This window comes from Anolis sagrei, chromosome 1 (genome assembly GCF_037176765.1).
Source record: "Anolis sagrei isolate rAnoSag1 chromosome 1, rAnoSag1.mat, whole genome shotgun sequence".
Classification (NCBI taxonomy): Eukaryota; Metazoa; Chordata; class Lepidosauria; order Squamata; family Dactyloidae; genus Anolis; species Anolis sagrei.
The window spans coordinates 304986441-305007550 of record NC_090021.1 but is presented as its reverse complement, the minus strand read 5'-3'; the positions used below and the strand labels follow the sequence as shown (position 1 = coordinate 305007550).

Sequence of the window (21110 nt, the reverse complement as noted above, 5' to 3'; positions counted from 1 at the left end):
GGTGCCAGAGCGCAGTCTGTTCAGTGCCTTCCAAGTCGCCCAGTCTGTGTGCCCAGGAGGGAGTCTCTCATTTGGTATCAGCCATTGGTTGAGGTTCTGGGTTTGAGCCTGCCACTTTTGGACTCTCTTTTGCTGAGGTGTTCCAGCAAGTGTCTCTGTAGATCTTAGAAAACTATTTCTAGATTTAAGTCGTTGACGTGCTGGCTGATACCCAAACAGGGGATGAGCTGGAGATGTCTCTGCCTTGGTCCTTTCGCTATTGGCTGCTACTTCCTGGCGGATGTCAGGTGGTGCAATACCGGCTAAACAGTGTAATTTCTCCAGTAGTGTAGGGCGCAGACACCCCGTGATAATGCGGCATGTCTCATTCAGAGCCACAGCCACTGTTTTAGTGTGGTGAGATGTGTTCCACACTGGGCATGCATACTCAGCAGCAGAGTAGCACAGTGCAAGGGCAGATGTCTTCACTGTATCTGGTTGTGATCCCCAGGTTGTGCCAGTCAGCTTTCGTATGATATTGTTTCTGGCACCCACTTTTTGCTTGATGTTCAGGCAGTGCTTCTTGTAGGTAAGAGCATGGTCCAGAGTGACTCCCAGGTATTTGGGTGCGCTGCAATGCTCCAGTGGGATTCCTTCCCAGGTGATAATTTTTATTTTCTATTTTGTGTGTAGCGGTGACTCTAACAACAACAACAACAACAACAACAACAACTTTATATTTGTATCCCGCCACCATCTCCCCGAAGGGACTTGGGGCGGCTTACATGGGGACCAGGCTCCGTCAAATAGATTAAAATAAAAACACTGTAAAAATACAGATACAATACATCATAAAAGCATAAACCATCAATAGCAACCAGTAGACAAAATGATTGGATATTGGCACTTGCAGTAAAACACTAAATAATGTCTAATCATCATATATGAAGGAGTGGGCAACATATTGCTAACATTATCCTTTGTTTTGTAGTTGGTAGGAACTCCGTATTACATGTCTCCAGAGCTTTGCCAGGGAGTAAAATACAACTTTAAATCTGATATCTGGGCAGTTGGCTGTGTTGCCTTTGAGCTCCTCACACTGAAGAGAACTTTTGATGCAACAGTAAGTCACAGTTATACAACAATTTTGTCAGTGATTAACATTGTATGAGTATCCTTTGTCTTTTTTACTTTGTGTGTGTGTGTTTAGAATCACCTCTCCAATTTTAGTAGTGTATGTCAGTGAAACATCCAGATCAATAGGATATCTCTTCTGGGATATTTTAGAGATGCCAGTTTTTTGGTCTATTTCTGAAGTCTCTTACCTGTCTAGAATAGTTATTGTATATGAACCAAAGTGAGAAAGTACACAAGCCAGATCCACAGGCCATCTTCCCAGTCATTTTTTCTCCAGCTTCATTCAGATTTTTTTTCTGGTTTCCTTCCTAGAATCCCTTGAATCTCTGTGTGAAAATTGTGCAAGGGAACCGGGCAATGGAAGTTGATTCCAGTGTTTATTCTCCAGATTTCATCCAGATGGTACACTCCTGCCTTGATCAGGTTGGTGAGATTCCGTTTTCTTTCAACTTCCTTAATCTTTGTCACAGAGCTTCAAAATGAAGTGCAGGAAAGGCCTTAGAACAATTTAAAATCTGAAAATGTACATCTGTGAGCATACTATTTGAGCTTTGCACATTTAGTACTCCTGGATGCTCAAAAACAATCTGGAAGCTGCTAAAATACCTCTACCTTTGAAGAGCCTTTGCTATTGAACTTTTGACTAATTCTATACTTTTGATTCTCTTTATTTTGGGAAACTGGGGAAAGACCACAAGGACGTGGTTAGTTAATCTGACCTAAAACTTAATTGCTGAAAAATGATCCCTTTCCTTAGGGAGTGACCTGTCACTCACCTCTTTCAGGATCCTGAGAAGAGGCCTACTGCTGATGAGCTGCTTGAGAACCCTGTTATCAGCAAGCGCAGGAGGTAAACTTCCTTACGTGCCTTGGACATGAGTTGGTCTTATAGGTTAAGTGTGGCCACAGAATCATCTACATCAAGGGTGGATTATTTGTTGTGTTGCGTTTGTTAGGCTACTAAGAGTTGCAGTTCAATACAACAGTTTTCATCTCTATTATACTGCTTAGTTTAGAGCTGGACAGCTTCAGTGGGTTTGGGAGCCATTCTTTTACCCCTGGGGCCTTCTAGAAGCTATGTGAACTGCCAAAAAATGGAAAACACCTTTTGGTCCCGTCCCCCCTTCATGTCAACAGTTGTACTGGAGGATGTGCTATGTAACAAATTGATAATAATAATAATTCTCTATTTATATTACTTATTGTTTCTAGAAAGTAGTGGTTGGGGCTAACATAGGGACTGCACATGACCCTCGGGATGCAATGTACCTACCCCTGGTGTATTCTTACTGGTATTTCACATATTTTCTCACCTGGTCTGGCTATTTACTGATGGTTGACTGCTTTTCATAATAATATTACATACATGAACACTTTTCTATATTTCTCTGGAGTATTTAACAGTGCAGAATTTATGTCAGAGATTTATTTAATATTTACTATATTTGTGTACCGCCTTTCTCACCCTGGGGGCGGGGGACAGGGCGATGGACTGAAGGCAGTTTACAACATACTAATGGCAAAAATTCAATGCCGACATACATGTAAACAGAAAAAATCATAATAACGAAACACTAACATATAACTATAAATTAAAATCATTAAAACCATGAAACATGAGACATAAACAACATTTAAGCATTTAAAAAGCATTAAAAGTATCCTAGTATATATTTTAAAATCACATAATGCAAAAATTCTACACCGTGTACGTTCTCATTGTCATTGCACATCTTTCCTAATTATTTTTTGCACTGCTTTATTTTACTGGCCAAATGTTTGCTCCCCCAACACACACACACATGCATATATATTTAGACAGCCTCAGATTTGACTGACTGGTCCCAGATTTCCATGTCTTTAGACTTGCAGAATCGTTATTAGAGGAGTATATTGGACATCCCACTGGAAAGCAATTTTTCACAGATTGCAGGGTCCTGTGAAATGCAGTGTTCTGTGATTCTAAAATACACCCAGAGATTTTTTGTTTTGTTTTACCAGCCTCCTCCTTTCTTAATATTTATTTTTTGTGGCTGAAACAAAAGGTGCAGATCTTTAAACCTCTGCAAATGGATTATTTTTTTAGTTTGGGGAGAGAGAAGTTTGGATCTATCCTACAGCACTTAGTTGTTTGGTTTTGAGTCTAAGACTGAACTACTGCACAGTTGTAGAGAGACTCAAACAGCTATGAGACAGTAAGCACTAGCAGAGGTTTCCTTTTGGAGAAGGAGGAAAGGGAAGCAATTTTTGTCAATTCCCCTTTAATCTCAGTACTATCTTGCCTGCTGTTCAGGAGAATATCCTGATGTTTCAGAGTAACCTTAATAAAGGAAATGTGGAATTGCTAAAAATTGCTTTCCTTTCCAATAAGTCTGGATCCATACTCTCCAAGCCTAATTCCATTCAGGACAAATAAATATTTTCTGGGCGTGAGGTATTATAAAATACTGGGTTGGAATTTTGTTTCTCTGTGGTGTTTATTGTTTTTGTTTTTTTGTTTATGTGCACAGTATGAACAGACTTGGTCATGTTTCACCACTGTCAGTGATGTGGTATAGTTTGGCTGAAGGGAGTGATTCTTCTGTTTTGCTTGATGTGTTTGTAGCTTGTGTTGGGATTCCCTGTCCAGAGTGCTATACTAATAGATTATTATTGGTCTTTAATCACTTGTTCTTTGTCCTGGCAGGGAAATGGAGGAGAAAGTTGTACTGCTTAATGGCCCAAATAAACGACCAAGGTAACGAAATAGGTGCTGAAGAGTGTAACTGAAGATAATAGATTTCTAGCTTTACCGGTATTTACTCTTTACTTGGCTATAGAGCAATATTATATTTAATATATTTTCAGAGTATAGCTGCCCCATCACGTTTGTGGTTTTGACTTTTCCAGATTTGATTATTCACAGATTTGATTTTAAATGTTATCTCTAGGAATATCCATGTCCTTCAGTGTGAGTTGATAGTCAGCTTCCTCCAGTTATGCTGGAGGACCTAGAGATTTCAAGAGAGTAAACCTCTGTGAATCTCCAGGTCCTCCAATGTGATTCTATGGTCAGCTTCCAGCAGAAATAGATTATAGAGTCATGCTGGAAGACTTAGAAATGTATAGATAGATTAAAAAAATAGCAATTTCTTTTTTCATGGTTTTTCCACTTTTAACTCAGCAAATGTGGAGGTCTGACTGCATGTGTGAAAGTAGACTTCTAAGATAATTATATTTCACAGAACTTGGAATTTCTCCTTTAACTCTTGTTCCATTTATCCTTCATGATAGTTTTTTTACTTCATATCAAACCATATTTTAAAGCCATGTACTGTTGGATACTTCTGTTGGATACATTATCTTCATTGCAATGAAAGGAGAAGGGCCCTAAAATTGGAAATATATACATCTGTATGTTATGCTAATGGTCTGAGCAGCATCACCTTAGCATTTAATTTCTTTCTCATTGATTGCATTTTTTCATATTGCTGCTTGTGAAAGTTCCAAGCTGTCATGCCTTGTCAGAATAAAATCAGTTTCCGATTTTTACTTTATTTGCAACATTTACTTGCCTGTTTTTATGGTCCTTGCTTCAAAATTTCCAATTCTGTTTATGTTGCTTTCTAAAACATAAGTCTGTTTGAGAGACTCAATTGAACAGATGCTAGTTCTAAAATACACTAAGACAATCGATTGAACTTAGATGTTGAGTTCCCAATGATTCAGTAGACCTCTCCTAGTTGGGATTAGCAATTGGATGTGTGCTTTGAAAAACTGGTAGAATTTATACGAAGTGTCTTCATACTTGGCTCTTGTTTCTTACAGAACCAGTACCATGAATGATGCTCCCATTGCTGTGGTGACTTCACGTACCAGTGAAGTATATGTATGGGGGGGTGGGAAGTCCACTCCTCAGAAGCTGGACGTTATTAAAGGGGGCTGCAGTGCACGACAAGTCTGTGCAGGAAACACTCACTTTGCACTTGTGACAGTAGAGAAGGAGCTCTACACCTGGGTGGTAAGTAAAGAAATTGGAAATAAATAGGAAAAGTTAGAAGGAGATTGTAAAATGGATCATTGCATTTAAATTCAGAATCTTAAAATCAGTCATTAACTTAGAATTATTTATCACAATCGCACATTTGCTCCCTCTGCTTCCCAGGGAGAATATAATGCACAGGGGCGACCAGCTTGGCATCATCCATCTGCCAAAGAAAGAATATCAGGAGCAAGATTGCCCTGCACCCAGACCCCTCCAAAAAATGTCATTTGCTTCCAAATATTAGGTTGCCCTAGAATGGTGAAGCTGAAAGGAAAGACACTCTGGCCCTGTCCATGGACAAAGGACTCCTGGGTGGAGCTAGTGTTTTTCCTAATTAGCTTATATGGGTTTCGGACGTGTGTATGTATGTGTTACCATAATGTATTTTAAGTTACTTTGGTGGCCATTCAGTCAGAAAACAGAAAACAGGAAATAAACATTATTATTTCCAAATTATTATTATTATTATTATTATTATTATTATTATTAGTATTATTATTATTTCCAAATAAACAAATAACCCTAAAAACAGAAAATGGAATATAAACAAATAAGTTGAGGATGATGTCATCATTTATTTATTTGATTGTTTGCTTGCTTAGTGCCATTGCTGTGCATGATGCTTTAGAAGAAAAATAACAACAACAAAAACAGTTCCCTGCCCTTAGGTTTACAATCTAAAATAGTTGTTCCCAACCTGTGGGTCCCCAGGTGTTTTGGCCAACAACTCCCAGAAATCCCAGCCAGTTTACGAGCTGTTAGGATTTCTGGGGGTTGAAGGCCAAAACATCTGGGGACCCACAGGTTGAGAACCACTGATCTAAAGGCATGAAATCCAAGGAAAGGGGATTGAAGTTGGACAGGGGATTACATCCAGCAGATACTGCTCGTTCTTCTCTCCCTCTGATGACAGGGCAGTGACAGTTGAAATGGAAGCGAGGGCCTTTCATTTGTTTCTGGGCCTAGGCATGATGGAGCTGTCCCTGCCTCTTCTCTCCCTCAGGCCAATGCAGCAGCACAAAGGATGGATGGGTTGGACTTAGGCATGATGAAACCTTGGACTAAGGCATGATTAAACAGTGATTGATTCTCCTTCTATTCCTCCAAGGCTAGGACAGTGTCAGTTGGAATGGAGGGAAGGTCATTCGTAGTAGTCGCACATCTCGCACTTTATCCCATCCCCTCTCTCCATTACCGCAGCTGGCATTTATTTTATTCCAATGTTTACAGCCCAGCCTTGGTGCCAGTAATTTACCGCCACTGGTAGAGGATCGCAACTTGATTGAGTCTGAATTGATGTTTTTATATGTGCATGTGTTTTATTTTAGTGTATTTTATATTGTGTTTACTTTTATGTATGTTTTTAGGCACATTGTGCCATCTGTAAGCCTCCCCTAGTCTCTTTCGGGAGATGGTGGTGGGATATAAGAATAAAATTATTATTATTATTATTATTATTATTATTATTATTTCATCTGATATATAACAAGTATTGAGGCTGAAACTACCCATTTCAGTGTTTTGTTCTCATAGTATCAAGTCATATACTTATGGGAATTTTAGAAGCAGGAGGAGAGTGCAATATCACTCTTCTTGTGTTCTCCACAGCAACTATTTGGCCTTCAATACTGAAAATAATGACTGAGGTCCAATTAGCAAGTTAGCAGAGCATATGCCTTTGGAATGTCTGCAAAACCAGATAGATAGGTGTCACTGGGAGATTCTAGGTAATTGGATTCTAACTAATATTTGCCACCATTACTTATCCTCTCTGAAAACATTGCTTTTAATAAAAAAGAAATGTTCTGAGCGTCGGAAAGGAGGAGCAGAATAAACCTTGGATAAAGCTAGTACAAAATAAATCTTATCTAAGGCATAGTTTATATATTCTGTTTCAAAAAAGCTTTTCCCCCTTGCAAATGTATTACCATTTTGAAATGGCATCATGTCATTACTGGTACTACTGTACAGAAATCTTCCATTATTTTTGTAAATAGTTTTCATGTATGAAGTGATAAGGAGCATTAGCTTGATATGAGAGTTCAACCTTCACCTGCTTTAGGACAGTATACAAAGTATCTATCATACATGCACCAGGTCTTTTCAGATCAATCTTTGTGCTGTCAGCAACCCCCACCCACCAAAGCATGCCAGAAACCAGGTGGAATAAGGCCCTCTCTGGATCCAAGATGACATGCTTCTGGTTCCATTTTATCAAGTTGTTAACAATGCCACTTACAGTTCTAGTTTGCATACTTTTGTGTATTATGCAATGCTTTTGTTTTTTACAGAACATGCAGGGTGGCACCAAATTGCATGGTCAGCTAGGGCATGGAGACAAAGCCTCGTATCGACAGCCAAAGCATGTGGAAAAACTGCAGGGAAAAGCTATTCACCAAGTGTCTTGTGGAGATGACTTCACTGTTTGCATTACAGGTGAGAAACAGGTTAAACATACAAATATATATGCATTGGAAACTGAAATATACTGACCGAAAGAGAAAATATAATGTTCGATAACAAGAAAATATGAAATGCTCTGACACTGTCAAGATACAATTATTCTTGTAGTTGGTTTAATGCACTTTTGGAATTAGTTCTGTTTTCCAAAAACACAATTATGAATTTTTCTTATATAGTTTCATCTTGTATATGCTGTCCACATAATAGAGTATAATGTAAAACCAATAGAATAAAAGATAAAAAGTTAAGACGGTAGATGTTTTACATTCACAAAAGATTGCAGATGCCATCCTCTATATGTTTTCACAACATAGATATGGGTCAGATTACACTCTAGTCAATATGTGGCGGATTAACCCAAATGTGCAATTAGTCCAGCTTGATCTAAATCAGGGGTGGCAGATTGCTGGTGGCCTGACTACGCTGCCAACTATTTTTAGCTTCTTTGAACCCCTTCATTTTTTTCAGGCAACCCCCTCCCCCTGGGCAACAAAATGTAAATTACTGTATTTAGAGGTCTCAAGGAATGGCAAACTAAAATCATAACCTCTACCTCATCCACCCTGAAAAAACCATAAATTGCAAACTCTAAATAATTTTGGGTTGCTGTGAGTTTTCCGGGCTGTATGGCCATGTTCCAGAAGCATTCTCTCCTGGCATTTTGCCCAAATTTATGACAGGCATCCTCATAGGTTGTGAGGTCTGTTGGAAACTATGCAAGTGAGGTTTACCCTGTGGAATATCCAGGGTGGGAGAAAGAACTCTCGTCTTCTTGAGGCAAGTGTGAATGTTGGAAGTGGCCACCTTGATTAGCATTGAATGGCCTTGCAGCTTCAAAGCCTGGCTGATTGCTGCCTGGGGGAATCCTTTGTAAATAATTTTTTGCCTGCTGCTATACAGAGATAAACAGGAATGAAATTGACTCCCATCATAGTTTCCTACCCCAGTCTAGACAATCAAGTTATCCTATAGTCTTGTTTTCTCTTGTTAAAAATGAATATTACTTTCAGCAGCAAGTAGCATTCAAGAAGTGTTTGGAATTTACTAGATTCATTTGTCCCTTCCTTTACTGCAGATGAGGGTCAAGCCTTTGCCTTTGGCTCAGACTACTATGGCTGTATAGGTGTGAACAGAGCATTTGGCTCTGAAGTATTGGAGCCCAGGCAGCTGAATGTCTTCCTCAACAACCCAGTGGAGCAGGTTTCCTGTGGAGATAACCATGTTGCAGTGCTGACCCGAAATCGAGAAGTCTACACATGGGGCTGTGGAGAATATGGTATGTGACTGCACCTTTTGAGTGTGGTGAGGGTATGCTGGAGCAATGTATGCTGTTAAAGCCTCTGACAGAAAAAGAAACCTCATTTCCAGCTTATAGTGATAGGCATGTAACTCTACAGTGGAGCTGCATAGAGCAGGCAATTGGAAGGTACTATCCTGCTAAATCTTTTCTTGGGGTTGTTACTATGATACACTTCCGTTTAAAATGGGATGCATAGCTCTGGAAAGACATGATTATATCTCAGATGACAATTTATATCCTTCAGGAATGGATTGGTCTTAGAAATAAAGCAATTTGCTATTTCTCTTTAATGTCTTTCCCCAAATACAGGCCGCTTAGGTTTGGATTCAGAAGAAGATCACTGGCTCCCACAAAAGGTAAACTTTATTGGCTTTGGACTAGATAGGTTCCAAGTACATGTAGTGTATCTCTGTATAATCAGCTGCGATATGCATGTTAAATCAGTCTATTTGTCCATCTCATTGGGAATTGCTTGCTCCATAACTCCCTCCACAGTCCTGGTATATGATCCTTTTCTGTTGTCTAAATGCCAAAGAATGATGTTCTTTCTTCAACATTTGCACTCTACCATTCTCCTCCCTCTATAAATGGATGCACAGGACTTTAATACTTTCTCAACTGTTATCTCCCTACTCCAGATACTAAGAGATCCCAGATACTTAAAACTTGGGTTCAGGTTATTGAAGAACCATATTTCTCTTTATGGACCATTAGAGCTCTTAAAGGTCTTCTGGAAAGAGCCTTCTCTCGGTCCCAACACTCTTTCTGGCTTATTTGTTGGAAACAATGGAGAAGGCTTTTTCAGCAGCGTCTCTCAGACTTTTGGAAGGGTTGAAGCCTTCTTGTTCTCCTTCCTTCTGTCTGCAAGTTAAAACACTTCTGTGCCATTAGGCTATAAGAAAATTGATTAGGGTGGGCTTTTAATGCTGTATGATGCTGTTTTAAGTTTAATGCACAGCATTTTTATTAATTTTATTGTTTAGTGTTTTTGCTTAATAAATCGCTTGTTTTTAAAATAAGTCATATGTTTACAGTGTTTACAGTGGGCCCTTGATATCCACTAGGGTTTGTTTTAAAGACACATATATATGCACACTCCGTGGATACCAAAATCCATGAATACTTAAGACCCGTTAAATGCAGTAAAATAAAAGAGAAAAATAAAAATTTGCTATTTGGGTTATTAAAAAAAATTCAAGGTGTAGATCATTGAATTTACAGAATACAGAATCCGTGGATGTAGAGCAGTGGTTCTCAGCCTGTGGGTCCCCAGATGTTTTGGACTTCAACTCCCAGAAATCCTAACACCTGGTAAACTGGCTGGGTTTTCTGGGAGTTGTAGGGCAAAACACCTGGGGACCCACAGGTTGAGAACCACTGAATAGAGGGATGAGTACATACTTTTATTTACACCTTTCTATATTTTTAGCTTGTATTGTTTTTAAATATATTGCTAGCTTCCTTGAGGCCCACTATTGGGGGAAAGGCAGCATATACTCTGTAGTGTATGATGATGGTGGTGATGATGATGATGATGATGAGCTCTTCCCGCTGCTTGCTACAGGCAGTCCTCGAGTTAAAAATATCAAACTTACAAATGACTCATAGTTAAGAACGGAGTTGAGACAGTGTTAAGTGAGAGAAATCTATCCCTAAGAAGGGAAATTCTCTCCTGAAAGAGTTATGAGAAAAAAGTGTCACCACTGAAGCTTTCTCAAAAATCCTTTCCATAACAAGCGAAATTTTTCAAAATCCAATTATCACAGGGATAGAAAGCGAGGTGAAATTTTCTGAACAGGGGCACAGGCAGCAAAACAAACACCTCAGGGGTATTAACCCTTCCCTATCCTGTCCGAAGCTATCTATCTATCTATTGGCTGCAGTTACACTTTAAAAAGTACCTGTTCTGACTTACATACACATTCAACTTAAGAACAATCCTACAGAACATATCTTGTTCATACCTTGGGGATTGCCTGTACTTTGAAATAACTGGTAGTCATTTGCTGTGGTGTCTTATGGGTCTTGTTTATAGGTGGAAATCCAGAAGGCTTCCAATATTGTTTCAGTCCAGTGCGGCAGCGATGGAACGTTTTTGCTCACACAGACAGGCAAGGTCTTGGCTTGTGGTCTGAATGAATTCAACAAGCTGGGCCTGAACCAGTGTACTTCAGGGATCATTAATCATGATGTGAGTGGCACATTATTCTACTGATAATAGCAGAGAAGCTATTGTGGAGAACGCATAATATAGGATCATATATTGTTTATTGATAATAACTCTTATTAATTAGGACCATTATGTTGGACTAAGACTCCAGGGGACTATAGTTGTAATCCTCACTCAGCTATTGAAATCCACTGGATAGTCAAAACTTTCTCGGTCTCTGATGAAAGCAGTGGGAAACCCCCTCTTGCAATAAAACCCCATGACAGAGTCACCTTAAGGTTGCATAAGTCAGAATATATTTGGAAGCCCACAACAACTACATCAAAAACAAATAATTATTAATATATGATGTAATATTTACTAAGTGGCTTGAAACCCTGGCAAAAGGGGTAACACTGTGATGATTTGCCAAATTGGTTCATTTTAGTTACTGTGGCACAGTTGCAATGATGCATATATTTAGGAACCTAAACAAAAACCATAGCCTGTTAGAGACAGACATTACTTGCCTTGGAAGTATTTTGGCTTACCCGTGGGCTCCATGGATAGATCTTGAAGGAGATTGTGATATTTAATTCATGATACTGTTTTCTCCCCTTAGGCTTACCAAGAAATTCCTTATACGACTTGCTTTACTTTGGCCAAGAAACTCTCCTTTTACAAGATTCGCACCATTGCTCCAGGAAAGACACACACAGCTGCCATAGATGGTGAGACCTCAACACACAGCATTCACCCCTGCAGTGTATTTCTGTTTTCACTTACAGCTGCAGTGACCTTCTAAAAGACAGGCTCGTTGAAAGTAATGTACCTTTATGATCAATACTATACTTTTATTTTGCCTTATTAGATTAATTTCTCTGAAACTTCAACTCATCACCGCTAATAGGCCATTACAGTTTTAATGCTATCTAGTTCATTTACCCCATTAATGATTTAGAAGGGGCATAGACTTCTATGAAAGAGATTAAGAAACTTTATTTTTAGTTACTTTCTTAAATGGAAACCTCAGGCAGTAATGGCAATCTCCAAATTTTTTTCAGTCAGTATTTCAGTCATTGGGTTGCTGTGAGTTTTCTGGGCTGTGTGGCCATGTTCCAGAAACATTCTTTCTTGACATTTCATCCACATCTATGATAAGCATCTTCAGAGGTTTAGGGGTCTGTTGGAAACGAGGCAAGTGAAGTTTCTATGTCTGTGGAATGTCCAGGATGGGAGAAAGAACTCTGCTTGAAGCAAGTGTGAATATTGCCATTGGCCACCTTGATTAGCATTTAATGGTCTTTCATGGTCCTTGATTCATGTTTGGGTGCTGCGTTTGGTGGTCCTTGAACCTCTGAGGATGCCTGCGATAGATGTGGGTGAAACATCAGAGAATGCTTCTGGAACATGGCCATACAGCCTGGAAAACTCACAGTAACCCAGTGATTCTGGCCATGAAAGCCTTCAAAAACACATTTCAGTCATATTCATATGAGATGTGATGAAAGAATTCTGACATTTTAGCAACATGTGTTCTCTTGCTGTACCACACTAATACAGTAATCTAAAATCTGAAATATTCTTCATTTTATTTGTATGCTTTTCCCACTGAAAATAGCATACAAGATAGCTGATAGCACAGGCATCCTCAAACTTCAACCCTCCATTTGTTTGGGCCTCCAACTTCCAGAAGCCTCAATGAGCTTGTTCAATTGCCAGGAATTCTGGGAGTTGAAGGCCCAAGCAGCTGGAAGTCCGCAGTTTGAGGATGCCTGTGATAGCATCACTCAAGTAGTCTTTGAGTAATAAAATCATCACTTAAAACAAATGAGATCGTTAAGCCATTAAAATAAATAATCAGTAAATATCACAACAATTTTAAAAGTCAGTCTGAAAATCTATGTCTGCACACCTTCCTTAAAACACCAAGTGTGGTAAATGACTGCAATTCTGGTCAGAGTGCGTTCTATAATCTGAGAATAACACAAGACAAAGTCGTCTTCCAACTGCTCATTAAAAAGGCCACCATAGTCAATAGCATTCTAAAGTGGGCCTTTCTTGACAATCTTAACATCCAGACAGTTGTATAATATAATAGTCAGAACCACACCATATAGGATTTAAACATTTAAAATCAATGCCATGAATTGTTTGTTTGTTTGTTTATTTATTTATATCCCGCTTTTCTGCCACAGGTGGGACTCAAAGCAGTACTTAATAGAATAGAATAGCTTTATTTGTCATTGTGCGGTTTCACAATGTAATTACATGCCTTCCTCCACACACACCACAAAACAACACAGCCATCCCTCTACAGGCACCCAACCACCACTACACAGCCCCTGTGCCACATCACATGAAACCACAGAATTCAACATAGCAACAGCTCTAGAATAAAAATTATTATTCAGTCTGTTTCGCCTTGTCTTTGTCAACCTGTACTGTCTGTCAGATGACAATAAATAAAAAGGAATATGCTGGGTGAGATGGAACCCCAAGAATGCTCTGAGCTTTCTTAAGACAGTAGGAATTATAAAGTTCTTCCATTGAGGGGAGAGGGCAGCCAATGATTCACTTGGCAGAAATGGTGACCCTTTCGAGTGCCTTCCTATCGGCCACTGTGCAACTACCAAACGATGCGCAGATGCAGTAGGTTATGACTCTGTAGCACAGCAGTAGAAAGTCACCAGCAGTTTTTCATTCAGCTAGTGGGTTCCTTAGGAGTCTCAGGTAATACAGTCTCTGCTGGGCCCTCTTAACCAGCGCTGCCATGTCGGTGCCCCACGTCAGATCCTCTTAAACAGTAATTACCAGTAATGTACAAAACTACTTGTTATCTTATCTATGTAATGTCCTGCAGCCTTCAAATCCTTCAGAAGAGTTTAGTATCTTCCTAGCTTTCAAATAATATGCTTGTTCTTTCTTTCAGAACGGGGTCGTTTACTTACCTTTGGCTCCAACAAATGTGGGCAGCTGGGTGTTGGAAACTATAAGAAGCGGCTGGGTATTAATCTGCTGGGAGGACCACTTGGAGGGAAGCAGGTCATCAGGGTTTCCTGTGGTGATGAATTCACTATTGCTGCTACAGATGGTAAGTGTTGCCAGTAGCGAAAATGAATGGATCCTATACAAATAAATCCTATACATTGGGTCTCCAAAGTTGGATGCCAAAGATGGTTTCTTGACATCTTGAAAAAGAGTTGTATGAAAGGAGACTATTAAAAAAAAGTACTTCGTATTAGCAATGTGTGTAATAAAGCCACACAAACATAATAATCTTGCGGAAATTCCATATGAAGTTACTCTGGACTAGATTGTAATGTATTCCAAATAGAGCCTTCCAGCTGGAAAAGAAATGCAGATCATCGAGGTCTGAGTAGACTGACTAAATTTAAGCCAACAACTCTTTTTTTCTCCCCAGATAACCATATATTTGCCTGGGGTAATGGTGGGAATGGTCGTTTAGCAATGACACCAACAGAGAGAGCTCACAGTTCTGATATTTGTACATCATGGCCTCGGCCCATTTTTGGTTCCTTGCATTATGTCCCAGACTTGTCTTGTCGTGGATGGCACACCATAATAATTGTTGGTAAGTATAAAAAAGTTGGGGGAGTGGAGCCTGACCACTAATATATGTGTTTTCTAACTGTACATTAATGTAAAACACTAATGTAAAGTTCACACAAATGAACAGATCATGGTTTTTTTGCTGAGAAAATACGTTGGCATATGAAATTTTTGAAAATTTAGTTGATTTTCTCCCCTTTTTTCCTCTCCAGAAAAAGTTATAAATTCTAAAATCCTCCGTTCCAGTAGTAGTGGCCTGTCCATTGCAACAGGTAAGTAAACAGATTGTTTAATCACTAGCTGTTCATGATGCACAGTCTGAAAAGCTTTAAGTTAGGTTACAGCCTGTTTGAACTACTGTAATGCACTCTATATGGAGCTATATTCGGAACATGTTCGCATTACTGGACCTACTTAGTGAGTGAACAGAAACTTCTTGTTATGACACTGCTACTGGTTACCAATTCAAAGTGCTGGTTATGGCCTACCAAATACTATGTGGCTTGAATCCCAACTATCTGAAAAATCGTATCTCCTCATTTGAATCTGTCCAAGTGTGGCAACAGTCATTTGGAATTATCTTCCTTTATCGGCCTGATAGGCAACAACTTTAATTTTATTACAGCACCAGATTAAAAGGGTTTTGTTGTTGTTGTTGTTGTTAAAGACTTTGAGCCCTGATAATTTCATCTAAATTGGTATTATACAGGTCTTTACATTGGTTTAAGTTTTAAAATCTTACTGTACTGTAAACTACTTAGAGATCCTATTATGGAGGGATTGAATGAGTTAATCTGTATATTATATTTATTTATATAAATATTGAGACTGTTCTTAGTATTAGAGAACATAACCTTTCAGAGAAGAGCAAAAAAAAAAAAAACCCTTTAGAGTAGAATCTCTTCTTGTAGGATACATCCAAATATAATTATGCTAGGCAATTGTTTCACTTGTTAGACTGAATAACCAGCAATTTCTGATCTATCAGGAAAGCAGGGATTTGCCAGTGCATAAAAATAGCTGAGCTTTAGAAGTGTTTTTTTTTTTTTGCAGTGCCCAAAAACGTACTCTCCCATACAGCAACTTGTTTCATATGATGCACTCAAGAGACAAAAACGAAGTAGACCTCGATGGAAATAACATATTTGGTTTACTCACAACTTTCATGTGTCCAGCATACAAAGATACAAAAACTTACTAGTTTAATTTCAAATATCTTTGAGCTCGTTCCTTGTGCCAGCCAGCTGGGGCATTTCTTTTGTAACAAAACAGCTATCAACAGGTCACATAGTCACAAGGAGAGAGAGAGAGAGAGAGAGAGAGCATACATACAGGAAACTGTAAGCAACAAGATAATAGACATCAGATTGCTAGAGAAGGCTTGATGAATGTTATCATTTCCAACACTTAGATCTCTCTTTGCCTTCGGAGAGTTAGGCAGACCTCTGGCTGAAAATGTTTGGGGCTCAAGAGAATTGCTGGGATGGTGACTGTCTAGTCAGTGCCTTCTGGTTCAGTGTTCTGTTTTCATAGTTGACTGTGATTTTTTTATTGACTACATCATTACTATTCAGGAGCCTAACAATGTCTGTGTGATCAGGGTTGGAAATAACATATTTAGAGCTTTTAATACTCTGCTGTTTCTTGTTAGTGGCTCAAAGCTTGACAGCTGAAGGAGGAGAAGAGGAAGACAGTGAGCGAGAGACTGACATCCCTGATCCAAGCAGGGGTTTCCGGGGAACCATGGAAGCTGACCGTAAAATGGGAGATCGTATCTGTGCTAATGAAGCTATTGCAGATAGCAGTGCTGCCTGCAGCTCTTGCCCCAGTTGGCTGCGCAAGGTAATGACATTCATTAGCCTAGTGGTGAGAAGATAAAGCAAAATAACCTTTCTCCCACAGTGACTTTGAAACTTATTCCCAGCTTTTGAATCCTTGCTGTTGGAAATTTTTAAAACATTCTTTTAGGCACAAACTGACACTATGAAGATTCTACTACAGTTAGGATATTACTGCGCCTCAATTCTGATACTTGTATTCAGTTGAGAAGATATTTTCCAAGAGCAGGACGAATACTTCCAACAGTAGTTTACTGTGCTCATAATGACTATTAGTAATAATAGTATGTATAACAATCATTGTTGTGGGTTGCTATGAGTTTCCCGGGCTGTATCACAGAAAGATTGTGAACACAACAATGATTGTGTTGTTGAAGCCTTTCATGGCCAGAATCACTGGGTTGGTGTGAGTTTTCCGGGCTGTATGGCCATGTTCCAGAAGCGTTCTCTTCTGACGTTTCACTCACATCTGTGGCAGGCATCCTGAGAGGTTGTGCCAGACTTCACAACCTCTGAGGATGCCTGCTATAGATGTGGGTGAATTGTCAGGAGAAAATGCTTCTGGAACGTGACCAAACAGCCCAGAAAACTCACAGCAACCCAGTGATTCTGGCCATAAAAACCTTCATCAACACAATCATTGTTGCATTCAAAATCTTTCTGTGATGGCATAGATGGCACCTGCATTCAGTCCATTCTCTAAGCAGAAAGTTACTTACATCTCTCCTTTGTATTTCTCATATTACACTCATGGTAGGGTTTGTAGGTAAAACAGTTTGTAATAAGTTACCTTTTATGATAATAGAGATATTATGAGAGGTTTGGTCCCAAAGGATTGTTTTCCCAAGCAGATCCGTGCATAATGGTCCACGTGTTTTCCCAAGCTCTGGGAAACAATAGGAAGGAAATCTGATTGTCATCTCTTTCTGACTAGGAGTTGGAGAGTGCTGAGTTCATCCCCATGCCTGAAACTCCTTCTCTCGCAAGCCTAGAATCTGAATCTGACAAAGAAACCCTTCCCTATGATGAACTGAAAGGACTTCACATGGCTCCTCCAGCACCTATTGATAATAACAAGACCAATGCAGGTTCCTGGGTAATGTAAACCTCTATCAACATATAATCCTCTTGGGCTGAGATTCTCCATTGTATGTATGTATAATGAGCAGCTTTAAAAATCTTTCTCTATTAAGGATAAGAGGTATGTTAATAGAATGTTTATTAAACTGAAAGGATCTACAGAGCTCAGCAAGGATTATAAAACCAATCTCAAAGCATTACATGTAGTAAACAAAACAGGAAGATGGCAGTCTTTTTTACGATGGTTAATTAATGGCAACAACAAGCAGTTGATCTAGTGCAGTGGTTCATAACCTGTGGTCTGCAAGAACAAAAATATTGTCCACAGCCTCACTGTTACTACACTGTTGCAACAACAGCGACTGACCTTGTGAAACCCTCTTATAGTGCTGCAGCTTATTAAATATTGTTTTCTGTGGGTGAGCAAATGCCCACTGTCGGCCATAGCAACACCTCTTCGGCCCTGATTGCTTTACAACTTCTGGGCAGGGCACCACCATGGCTATACAGCCTTGTGGCGACAGTACTTCAATGGCCTAGCTGTCCGGCCATAGCAACGCCTATTGAATGACTTCTTCTGTCTTAATTGTATTACATCAAAACCAGAATGAAGTCCAAAGAAAATAGCGCAGAAATCTGAAACAATTTTATCTTGTAAGCCACTCTGAGTCCCTTTCGAGGTGAAAAGGGTGGCATATAAATGTAGTAAGTAAGTAAGTAAGTAAATAAATAAATAAAAGATGTTCTATAACAGAAACTTGAGCTGAAGTGGTCTATCCAATGCAGTTTTCTGAATCAGCACCCCAAATAACCAAACCAAATCTAAAATTCACCAAAAACTGATTTGAAACCCTTTTGGTACTTACGTTGAAGAGTGGTCCCTGGTCAAGTAGTCTCTGGTCAAATTGGAATTGAGGGGAATACTACTATGAACAATCAGGGGAAAATACCTTTTATCTCTGTTTTATGCCATCATACAAACTACCTATGAAATACCCTCTTTGATCACTCATCGCTTTCATAAATTAGATTACAGTTCAGAGTGGACGTTTTAAAATTAGTAACCACTCCAAGAGACAGGAATAAAAGTAAAAGATCTTCTAAAAAGGGGAATATATTTCAGGTTTATTGCTACAATCTGACAGTTAATTGTACAAGGACTAATAATTCAGTACAATAATTCATCTAGACTCCTGCTTTCAAACTTTAAGAACTTGGATTTCAATTTTTTCAGTAGCTCTCTTCTTATTTTCCAGCCGTAATATAGACAAGCACTTTCACATATTGTGCATAGATGTCTAAATTCGTACATACAAACTCATTTACCCTCTTTTGTTGCAGCACCTTCCGGATTCAGCAGAACCTTGTAGTGGCGAAAAGACCTCTGCAGTACCACCTCCATGTAAATGCAGTTTGCTGCAGGCTGAAGTGGAGCGCCTCAGTGGCTTAATCTCAAAGTGCTTGGCTGACCAGGAGAAGCTTCAGCAGGAAACCAGCCGTCTCAGTGCTCAGCTCCAGAGTCTCATCAGAAGTACACAAGGAGCCCAGGAGGTGACATTTCTACTGGAAGAATTTAGCAGATGAGAAAGCAGAGTTGTTCTGAGTATTCTTGAAGTTTTTAGCAATTGGTGCCGAGATGTAGAATCACTGTATAAGTGTGGGTTGCAGTGTGACTGAACACAGAATCAGGATTGTGCTGTAATAATCCAAGAATTTCAGACAATCTTGGCCTTTCACTTTCTATTATTTCAAGAGGCCATGTATGGTTAAAAAAACTGTGTTTTTGCAAGCAGTTAGGGAAAATGCCAAACTAATCTGGAATGCTAGTATCAGCCAGCACTGGAGACAGAGGAGGCCCCCACCTAAACCGCACCATTTTCATTCCCTTTTCTCTATCTTGGAGAACCCTGGGATCTAGCAGTCAGGATACAGTTCTAATTATCGGAATACAGTTGCTTTTTCTTTCAACTGCTTATCTAATACCTTGTACTTAATATTAGCCCAGTTAGCTAATGACAAGGGCAGACTGTCCCTGTGTGTGTGTTTTCTTAATATGTAGGAGACATTTAGTAATATTTAATTTGCAATGTGACACCATGCACTTTGCCATGTTATTCTTCGTAGATTTGCGAAATAACCAGGAATTCAGCACAACTGCATTCAAACTAAACATCTGATGAGCATAATTCATATTGTAATACATCACCCATACTTTTACTTAGCTGGCAGTAAATCTTTTTTTTTTCCTGTCTGGACAGATGGAGGCTAATTCCAAAGCCACGCAAACCACCAAAGAAGAGACAGAAATGGATCCAAAGCCTGACTTGGATTCTGACTCCTGGTGCCTCCTGGGAACTGAGTCATGCCGCTTCAGCCTGTAGTCTTCTGAGTCCACTGGGATCCATCCAATTTCACAGCATATTAACTGAATGCAGAGAGCAGCTTTCCTGGCTTCAGGTCCTTTGTGAACAAGGAGGTCAGGATTTTCACAGCATCCATGTATGGAAGAAGGGAAGCACTATGGGCTTAGGAGGTAATTCAGAGAGGCAGAGTCCCAGGTTCAAGCCTTGGTCTGCTTAGGCGTCCTGTTGGCAGCAAGCCCTCTCAATAAATACATTATGTCAGGCTGTCCTTGAGACCTGATAGCTATGCCACAAGAATAGCTCTAGTGCAGCACACCCTCAGTTTCTTTCACAACTTTTGACGGGTGGCATTGAACCCCTAGCAATAGTCACTTCAACTGAAGCAGGAAACATGGTTGAAAAGAGAAAAACAAATGAGCACCCACATTTTGAGTGAAACTGTCAGGTTAAACTCAGAGGGGCAGGACCCCAGTCTGTTGGGGGAAATTGCTTGCAGGTAGGGAGGTCTAAGAAAGATCTTGCTCTGAAAATGAATGAAGGCCATGTATCCTCCACCTTGTATGGAAGGCATTTGTAGCTTTTTTTTAAAAAAACTTAAGGAATGATTGGGAGAAGATCTCAGGCACATTTTCCTTAGCATTCCCACCAGGTAGTGTCAGCTTAGTATGGATACCAGAATGAGCTGCTGAAAGCCCCTTTGTGTCCTTTATTCTCTTTGTTGTTCTTATCCAGTACTTGTGGAAATTGGAGCCATATTGAGTTTAATAGAATTTCTCTATGCAGCCAAATTACAGGAAGCTATTATACATTGCTTCAGATCATTTCTTATATTTTCAATACTGAGCTGTGTATGAAGGAAATTTGAATATAGGATTTTCTATTTTCCCAAATTATGCTAATATCTTTGCTAAACTGTTCAGTTAATCAGTGTAAGACTTTGGTGCAGATGTGAGCTCTCGGAGCCATATCCATTTACCTCCCTATCATGGAATGAAATTCCCATTGTTCTTTGTTTTAAGAACATTATAGCTTTATATTCTAGAAAAGTTGCTGTATCAGCTTAGTGTCCCTTATTTTTTATTTGGTAATCGTACATTATAATTTCAACCTTTCATAAAATTATTCTTTGGATCCCCTCATCCACTCTTTTATACTACAGAGTTTTAAAAATTACTCTGCCTTGAGGTGAGTTTCTTGCCTCAAA

General features: G+C 39.4%; 1 protein-coding gene across 1 annotated transcript in view; it reads left to right on the top strand.

Annotated features, from left to right (window-relative positions):
- NEK9 (NIMA related kinase 9) overlaps window positions 1–20008 on the top strand; it is a 32344-nt gene extending 12336 nt beyond the window's left edge. Inside the window, exons 6-22 of the mRNA XM_060758450.2 lie at window positions 971–1102; window positions 1429–1539; window positions 1902–1966; window positions 3803–3853; window positions 4924–5116; window positions 7432–7576; window positions 8679–8879; window positions 9213–9259; window positions 10939–11094; window positions 11675–11783; window positions 13985–14146; window positions 14477–14647; window positions 14838–14897; window positions 16277–16467; window positions 17398–17559; window positions 18885–19094; window positions 19802–20008. Of these exons, the coding sequence (XP_060614433.2) occupies window positions 971–1102; window positions 1429–1539; window positions 1902–1966; window positions 3803–3853; window positions 4924–5116; window positions 7432–7576; window positions 8679–8879; window positions 9213–9259; window positions 10939–11094; window positions 11675–11783; window positions 13985–14146; window positions 14477–14647; window positions 14838–14897; window positions 16277–16467; window positions 17398–17559; window positions 18885–19094; window positions 19802–19924 (2289 nt within the window). The 3' untranslated portion in view covers window positions 19925–20008. The remainder of the gene's footprint in view (window positions 1–970; window positions 1103–1428; window positions 1540–1901; window positions 1967–3802; window positions 3854–4923; window positions 5117–7431; window positions 7577–8678; window positions 8880–9212; window positions 9260–10938; window positions 11095–11674; window positions 11784–13984; window positions 14147–14476; window positions 14648–14837; window positions 14898–16276; window positions 16468–17397; window positions 17560–18884; window positions 19095–19801) is intronic.
- The last annotated feature ends 1102 nt before the right edge of the window (window positions 20009–21110 follow it).